At 47.0% G+C, this 11,333-nt stretch overlaps 1 protein-coding gene across 1 annotated transcript; it reads right to left on the reverse strand.

Annotated features, from left to right (window-relative positions):
- Positions 1–231: 231 nt before the first annotated feature.
- Positions 232–2,911, reverse strand: LOC123116328 (uncharacterized). Its single transcript, XM_044537295.1, has 2 exons — positions 2,801–2,911; positions 232–683 (listed from the first exon to the last, which is right to left on the reverse strand). The coding sequence occupies exons 1-2, from the start codon at positions 2,885–2,887 to the stop codon at positions 276–278; spliced, it is 495 nt and encodes a 164-aa protein (XP_044393230.1). The 5' UTR covers positions 2,888–2,911; the 3' UTR covers positions 232–275.
- Between the last annotated feature and the right edge of the window lie 8,422 nt (positions 2,912–11,333).

An 11,333-nucleotide genomic window follows, 5' to 3' on the forward strand; every position in this document is an offset into this window, starting at 1 on the left:
GAGGGAGTAGTATTCATCCATGGCGGACCAAGGCCAATGAAAAGAATCATGCACCTCAGGTTCAATCTGGACCTCAGCATTTTAAAGTGTCACATACTACGTTGCTACAAAAACCAAATCAGTCAACGACCAAAACCAGTGTCATTTAAACATAGCCAAACCGGTCAACGTAACCACCACACACACTAGCTCAGATTCCAGACTACCCTACATGATCCCCACGAGAAAGAAAAGATCGGACTACATATGATGAAAACAGCAGCAGAGATCGAATGCTAAAGCAATGAACCATTGTTGAGTGTGCCAAGATGACCAGATGTCTTGTCCTTGCACGCGGGGCAAATGAAGCCAACAGAATCGTTCTGCTGCTCGGCCGTGCCAAAATGCTGGAACCTTGTGTTGCACCACACACATACGGACTGGAGCACGCCAACCATCTTGGACAGGTCCCAACCTAACTGGACCGGAGGGCAGCTCCCGAACTGCGGTGCATAACCCAGCATCAACGTTGGCTCATACCCTAGCATCAGTGTTGGCTCGGGCACGGGCACATGCACAGGCATAGGATTGTGTCTGCCCATGTTCCCGAACTGCGGAGCTCCAGCTGAGGCCATCCGAAGGTGCTCCTCAAAACTAGGATATATTTGCTGCTTCTGTGCACCAAATCCAAGTTGCAAATCGCACTGTACAAAATATATTACCAGAGTCAGCACGCAGATGGGTAAAAGTGTAAAACACATAATGGATTAATGGTGTGTACTGCTGCTATATTTTTTTTCGAGGGTACGCAAATTGCGTACCTTAGCTTTATAGAAGAAGAGAAATGAGACATACAACAACATCAACCACTCGCTGCGAACAACGAAAGCGACCCACTCCACATACGGATCGTACAAGTACAACCCAACACAACAACACGACAACACAACAACGACACAAAAGCCTACCCTACACCGAACCCCTTGCCGCGTCTCGGCCGACGCTGAAGACCTCCGAGGAACAGCAACTCCAGCTTCCTTGGATAAGCCGGCGACGACCGTACATGGCGCCGAAGGAGAAAGATCCGGGCAGCGGTGAACGCCGGAGGAGCGCATCATGGGACCTCGAGTCTCCCAGCACAATGCTCCCGACAGAGTAACAACCTCAAGGACGTTGCCATCATGCCGATCCTACGAATCAAGGCTTTCGCCCCGGAGACAGCTGCCGATACGAGGTCGCGAGGAAGATCGCGTTGCACTCGGCGAAGCCTCTAGGGAGGTGAATGACAACCGTAGGTGCCATCAACGCCGGTCCGGCCACAACCGAACAAGATTTTCATCCGTAGCACCGCACATCTCCACGTCTCCAAGATCCCAGCCAGTCCCGATCAGATGCCTCACACCGTCGTCACCGCAGCAACTTGCCATCGAAGCCCCCCTCACTGCCGAGGAAACACGCCTAAAGCCATCACCTTCAACCTCGACTAGGAACCGCAGCAACCACCGAGCAGTGCACAACCAGTTCCGCCACGGTGGCCTTCACCCGTGCTAGGGGACTGCCACCAGAATGGAACCGACCCGCACCTCCGACCACACTCCGGCACCCACACCGCCGACGCATCACCGCACGCCTCACACGGCAGCAGCTGAACGCCCGCTGCCCGCCAAGACCCTTCCTGGCCAGGCCTCGCAGCGCCGCCGCCGCCATGGCTGCGCTCGCACCGCCGCCACCGCCGGTGTCGGTGTACCACCAGCACCCTCCATCCTGCTACGCCCCATGTAAGGCTTCCGGGACAACCGCCGCACTCCCTGCCGTGAGCACCCCAAGGACGCCTGCCAGCGCCGACGCGCACCAGATCCGGGCCGAGATCCCCGGACCCGCGCTCCGGGCGCCGCCAGCCTGCGCCACCGACCCGCCCCAAGCCAACCACCGCCGGGTGCGAGTCGCCGCGACACCACCAGTCCCTGCTCCGCCAGCTCCCGGAGGACCGACCGCTGCCCGCCGCCGCGCGCCGCATCCCCCGAGCAGCGCCCAGCTCCAACCTCCGAGCGCCGCCGTCCGTGGCCGCCAGATCCGGCCGGACCACGCCAGGCCGCGCCATCCCGGAGCAGCGCCCCGCTCCAACCAGCACAGTCGGACCACGCCGACACAGGCCAGACGCGCCCCGCCGCCGATTTGTGTGACCCCAAGAGGAAGGCATCCCGCGCCGCCGGAGAGCCTCGAGGGAAGGGGGGACCCCGCCGCTGCCGACGCGCGCACGGGCTTTGCCCGGCGGCGTCCGCTGGCGGCGGCGAGGGAGGGGAGGGGAGGTGAGGGGTGGCGGCGGCGGGGATTGGGGTTCCGCCCGGGCCGCTCGCGGGAGCGGCACGGGGGTAAGACGGAATGGGACAGGCGTCGATTATTTTTCAGCGGCAAAAGAGAATGTTCATAAGAGAGAGAATGTTCATAAGAGAGAGAATATTCATAAGAAAGAGAGAGAATGTTCATAAGAAAGCATACGATGGTTATAGCAGCAATTACATCTGTTCAGCTATTGCAATAGTTACCCCAACATGCTACATTGTGTGACACTGACCTCACATTTACATGTTTTCAGTTAATAGTCAAACAACCGTATTTAGTTCTCCCTTTGATAGTTGCACATTTTAGTGACTCCTGATTGAAGTTCAAATGAAACATCATTTGTCTATTGCATGATATGTGTGGAAAGAATATATACCCATTGAACATTTAAATAAGCGTTATATACCAATTTACTTAGTGAAATTTTCAAATAATTATTGAGCAAAAACAGCACGTGAGGATACCCAGTCAAATTTACCTGATCTTGAATAAGTCTGCTCATTGGACCACCTTCAACGGAACGAACCAAAGAGGTCAAGCTACCAAAATTGGTGTGCATGGACATAAAATCATCGACACTTGTCCCACTTGAGCCTGCCGCAGGGAGTGAGTCAATGGCAGGATCGAGCACACAACCTCAAGTGATTGAACCACAATCGCTGGTCACTGTGGCCATAGACTTGTTTGTCTAAAATGCCAGCTCTGTTGATATAAACAATAAGTGGCGAAAGAGAATAAACATTTTTTTAAAATCTCGAACGTGGTTTTCTTTTTCACAAAGTTAAATATATTTACAAAAACGAACATTTTCCCAATTTGCTCACAAACTTCAAACATTTTTTGGGAATCTAAAACATTTTTTGTGAAAAAGGAACAAAATTGAAAATGAAAACATTTTTTGAAACTACGAATAACTTTTTCAAAATGCAAACATTAAAACAACAAGATCTAAATTGAAAAACTCTAACAATTTTGGAAAATACGAAGATTTTTTCAAAAGGTGAATATTTTATGAAATTCTCCCAAACATTTTTTCGGTTTGTAAACAAATTATGAAACATGAATTTTTTGAATTTGTGAACAAATTTCAAAAACATGAACATTTTCTGAAAATAATGATAATGAATAATTTTAGCAAAACACGAACATTTTATGTAACTTCCCGATTTTTTTTCCAAATTGTGAACAAATATTGGAAACGTGAAACTTTTTTGAATTGTGATCAATTTTTCTAAACAGGGACATTTTCTGAAATCCGCAAACATTTTTGGAGTTTGTGAACAAAACTAAAAAATGGCACACATTTTTAGAAAATTTTCAGAAGGCGATTAAAGAGAAGAACGATTGCTTCAGACCCCTATACCTGGATAGGAGTGCAGACAACATAGAGAAGTACAAGATGGCGAAGAAGGCCGCAAAGCGAGCTGCCAGTGAAGCAAGGGGTCGGGCATATGAGGACCTATACCAACGGTTAGGCACGAAGGAAGGCGAAAGGGACATCTATAAGATGGCCAAGATTCGAGAGATGAAGATGAGGGATATTGGTCAAGTCAAATGCATTAAGGACGGAATAGGCCAAACTCTTGGTGAAGGGCGAGGAGATTACACATAGATGGCGGGAGTACTTCGACAAGCTGTTCAATGGGGAGAATGAGAGTTCTACCATTGAACTAGACGACTCCTTTGACGAGACCAGCATGCATTTTGTGCGGAGAATCCAGGAGTCAGAGGTCGGGGAGGCTTTAAAAAGGATAAAAGGAGGCAAGGCAATGGTCCCTGATTATACCCCATTGAGGTATGGAAAGGCCTCGGGACATAGCGATAGTATGGCTAACCAAGTTTTTCAACGTCATTTTTCGGGCAAACAAGATGCCAGAAGAATGGAGACGGAGTATATTAGTACCAATCTTCAAGAACAAGGAGGATGTTCAGAGTTGTACTAATTACTATGGAATTAAGCTGATGAGCCATACAATGAAGCTATGGGAGAGAGTCATTGAGCACCGCTTAAGAAGAATGAAAAGTGTGACCAAAAATCAGTTTGGTTTCATACCTGGGAGGTCGACCATGGAAGCCATTTTTTTGTACGACAACTTATGGAGAGATACAGGGAGCAAAAGAAGGACTTGCATATGGTGTTCATTGACTTGGAGAAGGCCTATGATAAGATACCAAGGAATATCATGTGGCGGGACTTGGAGAAACACAAAGTCCCAACAAAAGTACATTACCCTCATCAAGGACATGTACGATAATGTTGTGACAAGTGTTCGAACAAGTGATGTCTGTTGGGGAACATAGCATGCAATTTCAAAAAAATTCCTACGCTCATGCAAGATCTATCTAGGAGATGCATAGCAACAAGAGGGGAGAGTGTGTCCACGTACCCTCGTAGACCGAAAGCGGAAGCGTTTGACAACGCGGTTGATGTAGTCAAACTTCTTCTCGTTACGATCGATCAAGCATCGAACGTACGGCACCTCCGAGTTCTGCACACGTTCAGCTCGATGACGTCCCTCAAACTCTTGATCCAGCAAAGTGTCAAGGGAGAGTTCCGTCAGCACGACGGCGTGGTGACGGTGATGGTGAAGTGATTCGCGCAGGGCTTCGCCTAAGCACTATGTGAATATGACCGGAGGCGTAAACTATGGAGGGGGGCGCCGCACGCGGCTAACAATGTTTGTTGTGTGTTCCAGCAGTGCCCCCCCTCATATATATAGGTTGGAGGGGAGGAGAGGCAGCCAAGGGGGCGCCCCAAGTAGGAGGAATCCTACTTGGGGTCCTCCCAATTCGGCCTCCCCCTTTCCTATTCCTATTCGGAGTAGGAGGGGAAGAGGGGAAGGGTGGATCCTATTCCCTTTTTCCTTTCCTCCTTCCCCTTTTCTACTCCAATTTGGCCAGCCCATATGGAAGGGGCGTACCAGCCCCTTAGGGCCTGGTCTGCCCCTCTCTTGGCCCATTAGGCCCATATTGTTTGTCGGGGTTTGCCAGGAACCCCTTCCGGTGACCAGATACGTACCCGGTACCCCCGGAATACTTTTGGTGTCCGAATACTATCGTACTATATATGAATCTTGTTGGGGAACGTAGCAGAAATTCAAAATTTTCCTACGTGTCACCAAGATCTATCTATGGAGAAACCAGCAACGAGGGGGAGGAGAGTGCATCTACATACCCTTGTAGATCGCTAAGCGGAAGCGTTCAAGAGAACGAGGTTGAAGGAGTCGTACTCGTCGTGATCCAAATCACCGGAGATCCTAGTGCCGAACGGACGGCACCTCCGCGTTCAACACACGTACAGCCCGGTGACGTCTCCCATGCCTTGATCCAACAAGGTGAGAGGGAGAGGTTGAGGAAGACTCCATCCAGCAGCAGCACAACGGCGTGGTGGTGATGGAGGAGCGTGGCAATCCTGCAGGGCTTCGCCAAGCACCGCGAGAGAGGAGGAGAAACTGAGGTAGGGCTGCGCCAAGAGGGAGAAGTTCTCATGTCTTGGGCAGACCCTAGACCTCAACTATATATAGGGGGAGGGGAGGGGGCTGCGCGCCCTCTAGGATTCCCACCCCAAGGGGTGCGGCAGCCCCAGATCCCATCTAGGGAGGCGGCCAAGGAGGGGAGAGGGGAAACTTGCCCCCCAAGCAAGGTGGAGGAGCGCCCTCCCCAAACCCTAGGCGCCTTGGGCCTTTGGGGGGGGGCGCACCAGCCCACCTGGGGCTGGTCCCCTCCCACACTTAGCCCATGCAGCCCTCTGGGGCCGGTGGCCCCACTTGGTGGACCCCCGGGACCCTCCCGGTGGTCCCGATACGTTACCGATAAAACCCGAAACTTTTCCGGTGACCAAAACAGGACTTCCCATATATAAATCTTTACCTCCGGACCATTCCGGAACTCCTCGTGACGTCCGGGATCTCATCCGGGACTCCGAACAACATTCGGTAACCACATACAAACTTCCTTTATAACCCTAGCGTCATCGAACCTTAAGTGTGTAGACCCTACGGGTTCGGGAACCATGCAGACATGACCGAGACGTTCTCCGGTCAATAACCAACAGCGGGATCTGGATACCCTTGTTGGCTCCCACATGTTCCACGATGATCTCGTCGGATGAACCACGATGTCAAGGACTCAATCAATCCCGTATTCAATTCCCTTTGTCCAGCGGTATAGTACTTGCCCGAGATTCGATCGTCGGTATACCGATACCTTGTTCAATCTCGTTACCGCCAAGTCTCTTTACTCGTTCTGTAACACATCATCCCGTGATCAACCCCTTGGTCACATTGTGCACATTATGATGATGTCCTACCGAGTGGGCCTAGAGATACCTCTCCGTTTACACGGAGTGACAAATCCCAGTCCCGATTCGTGCCAACCCAACAGACACTTTCAGAGATACCTGTAGTGCACCTTTATAGCCACCCAGTTACGTTGTGACGTTTGGTACACCCAAAGCATTGCTACGGTATCCGGGAGTTGCACAATCTCATGGTCTAAGGAAAAGATACTTAACATTAGAAAAGCTTTAGCATACGAACTACGATCTTTGTGCTAGGCTTAGGATTGGGTCTTGTCCATCACATCATTCTCCTAATGATGTGATCCCGTTATCAATGACATCCAATGTCCATGGTCAGGAAACCGTAACCATCTATTGATCAACAAGCTAGTCAATTAGAGGCTTACTAGGGACATGGTGTTGTCTATGTATCCACACATGTATCTGAGTTTCCTATCAATAGAATTATAGCATGGATAATAAACGATTATCATGAACAAGGAAATATAATAATAACTAATTTATTATTGCCTCTAGGGCATATTTCCAACAGTCTCCCACTTGCACTAGAGTCAATAATCTAGTTCACATCGCCATGTGATTAACACTCACAGGTCACATCGCCATGTGACCAACATCCAAAGAGTTTACTAGTGTCATTAAACTAGTTCACATCATCATGTGATTAAGACTCAATGAGTTCTGGGGTTTGATCATGTTTTGCTTGAGAGAGGTTTTAGTCAACGGGTCTGCAGCATTCAGATCCGTATGTACTTTGCAAATCTCTAGGTCATATTGTAAACGCTGCTACCACTCTCCACTTGGAGCTATTCCAAATGGTTGCTCCACTATACGTATCCGGTTTGCTACTCAGAGTCATTCGGATAGGTGTTAAAGCTTGCATCGATGTAACCCTTTACGCCGAACTCTTTATCACCTCCATAATCGAGAAACATGTCCTTATTTACTTCAAGGACAATTTTGACCGCTGTCCAATGATCCATTCCTGGATCATTCTTGTACCCCTTGACTGACTCATGGCAAGGCACACTTCCGGTGCAGTACACAGCATAGCATACTATAGAGCCTACGTCTGAAGCATAGGGGACGACCTTCGTCCTTTCTCTCTTTTCTGCCGTGGTCGAGCTTTAAGTCTTAACTTCATACCTTACATCTCAGGCAAGAACTCCTTCTTTGACTGATCCATCTTGAACACCTTCAAGATCATGTCAAGGTATATGCTCATTTGAAAGTACCATTAAGCGGTTTTTGATCTATCCTCATAGATCTTGATGCTCAATGTTCAAGTAGCTTAATCCAGGTTTTCTATTGAAAAACACCTTTCAAATAACCCTATATGCTTTCCAGAAATTCTACATCATTTCTGATCAACAATATGTCAACAACATATACTCATCAGAAATTCTATAGTGCTCCCACTCACTTCTTTGGAAATACAAGTTTCTCATAAACTTTGTATAAACCCAAAATCTTTGATCATCTTATCAAAGTGCATATTCCAACTCCGAGATGCTTACTCCAGTCCATGGAAGGATCGTTGGACCCAGCATACCTTTTAGCATCCTTAGGATCGACAAAACCTTTCTGATTGTATCTCATACAACCTTTCCTTACGAAGACTGGTAAGGAAACTCGTTTTGACATCCATCTGCCAGATTTCATAAATGCAGCTAATGCTAACATGATTCCGACGGACTTAAGCATCGCTACGGATGAGAAAATCTCATCGTAGTCAACTCCTTGAACTTGTGAAAAACTCTTCGCCACAAGTCGAGCTTCATAGACGGTGACATTACCGTCCACGTCCGTCTTCTTCTTAAAGATCCATTTATCTCAATGGCTTGCCAATCATCGGGCAAGTCCACCAAAGTCCATGCTTTGTTTTGATACATGGATCCTATCTCGGATTTCATGGCTTCTAACCATTTGTCGGAATTTGGGCCCAACATCGCTTCTCCATAGCTCGTAGGTTCATTGTTGTCTAGCAACATGACCTTCAAGATAGGATTACTGTACCACTCTGAAGTAGTACACATCCTTGTCACCCTACGAGGTACGGTAGTGACTTGATCCGAAACTTCATGATCACTATCATAAGCTTCTACTTCAATTGGTGTAGGCGCCATAGGAAAAACTTCCTGTGCCCTGCTACACACTAGTTGAAGTGATGGTTCAATAACCTCATCAAGTCTCCACCATCCTCCCACTCAATTTTTCGAGACGAACTTTTCCTTGAGAAAGGACCCGATTCAAGAAACAATCCCTATTGCTTTCGGATCTGAATTAGGAGGTGTACCCAACTGTTTTGGGTGTCCTATGAAGATGCATTTTGTCCGCTTTGGGTTCGAGCTTATCAACCTGAAACTTTTTCACATAAGCGTCGCAGCCCCAAACTTTTAAGAAACGACAACTTAGGTTTCTCCAAACCATAGTTCAAACGGTGTCGTCTCAACGGAATTACGTGGTGCCCTATTAAAGTGAGTGTGGTTGTCTCTAATGCCTAACCCATGAACGATAGTGGTAATTCGATAAGAGACACCATGGTACGCACCATATCCAATAGGGTGCAACTATGATGTTCGGACACACCATCACACTATGGTGTTCCAGGCGGTATTAATTGTGAAACAATTTCCACAATGTCTTAATTGCGTGCCAAAGCTCATAACTCAGATACTCATCTCTGTGATCATATCATAGACATTTTATCCTCTTGTCACGATGATCTTCAACTTCACTCTGAAATTACTTGAACCATTCAATAATTCAGACTTGTGTTTCATCAAGTAAATATACTCAACATCTACTCGAATCATCTATGAAGTAAGAACATAACGATATTCACTGCATGCCTCGGCACTCATTGGACAGCACACATCAAAATGTATTACTTCCAACAAGTTGCTCTCTTGTTCCATCTCACTGAAAACGAGGCTTTTTAGTCATCTTGCCCATGTGGTATGATTTGCATGTCTCAAGTGATTCAAAATCAAGTGAGTCCAACCGATCCATCTGCATGGAGTTTCTTCATGCGTATACACCAATAGACATGGTTCGCATGTCTCAAACTTTTCAAAAACGAGTGAGTCCAAAGATCCATCAACATGGAGCTTCTTCATGCGTTTTATACCAATATGACTTACATGGCAGTGCCACAAGTAAGTGGTACTATCATTACTATCTTATATCTTTTGGCATGAAAATGTGTATCACTACGATCGAGATTCAATAAACCATTCCTTTAGGTGCAAGACCATTGAAGGTATTATTCAAATAAATAGAGTAACCATTATTCTCCTTAAATGAATAACCGTATTGCGATAGACATAATCCAATCATGTCTATGCTCAACGCAAACACCAAATGACAATTATTCAGGTTTAATACTAATCTTGATGGTAGAGGGAGCGTGCGATGTTTGATCACATCAAACTTGGAAACACTTCCAACACATATCGTCAGCTCACCTTTAGCTAGTCTCCGTTTATTCCGTAGCTCTTTTATTTCGAGTTACTAACACTTAGCAACCGAACCGGTATCTAATACCCTGGTGCTACTAGGAGTACTAGTAAAGTACACATTAACATAATGTATATCCAATATACTTCTATCGACCTTGCCAGCCTTCTCATCTACCAAGTATCTAGGGTAATTCTGCTCCAGTGGCTGTTCCCCTTATTACAGAAGCACTTAGTCTCGGGTTTGGGTTCAACCTTGGGTTTCTTCACTAGAGCAGCAGCTGATTTGCCGTTTCATGAAGTATCCCTTCTTGCCCTTGCCCTTCTTGAAACTAGTGGTTTCACCAACCATCAACAATTGATGCTCCTTCTTGATTTCTACTTTCGCGGTGTCAAACATCGCGAATACCTGAAGGATCATCATATCTATCCCTGATATATTATAGTTCATCACGAAGCTCTTGCAGCTTGGTGGCAGTGACTTTGGAGAAACATCACTATCTTATCTGGAAGATCAACTCCCACTCGATTCAAGTGATTGTTGCACTCAGACAATCTGAGCACAAGCTCAACGATTGAGCCATTTCTCCCTTAGTATGCAGGCTAAGAAATCGTCGGAGGTCTTATACCTCTTGACGTGGGCACGAGCCTGAAATCCCAATTTCAGCCCTCGAAATATCTCATATGTTCCGCGACATTTCGAAAACGTCTTTGGTGCCTCAACTCTAAACCGTTTAACTGAACTATCACGTAGTTATCAAAACGTGTATGTCCGATGTTCGCAACATCCACAGACGACGTTTCGGGTTCAGCACACTAAGCGGTGCATTAAGGACATAAGCTTTCTACTGTCCGCATAATCGCTACTGTCAACTTTCAACTATATTTTTTCTCTAGGAACATATCTAAACAGTGGAACTAAAGCGCGAGCTTACGACATAATTTGCAAAGATCTTTTGACTATGTTCAGGATAATTAAGTTCATCTTATGAACTCCCACTCAGATAAACATCCCTCTAGTCATCTAAGTGATTACATGATCCGAGTCAACTAGGCCGTGTCCGATCATCACGTGAGACGGACTAGTCATCATCGGTGAACATCTTCATGTTGATCGTATCTACCATATGACTCATGCTCGACCTTTCGGTCTCTTGTGTTCCGAGGCCATGTCTGTACATGCTAGGCTCGTCAAGTCAACCTAAGTGTTTCACGTGTGTAAATCTGGCTTACACCCGTTGTATGTGAACGTA

The sequence above is a fragment of the Triticum aestivum genome, chromosome 5B, assembly GCF_018294505.1.
Source record: "Triticum aestivum cultivar Chinese Spring chromosome 5B, IWGSC CS RefSeq v2.1, whole genome shotgun sequence".
Taxonomy (NCBI): Eukaryota; Viridiplantae; Streptophyta; class Magnoliopsida; order Poales; family Poaceae; genus Triticum; species Triticum aestivum.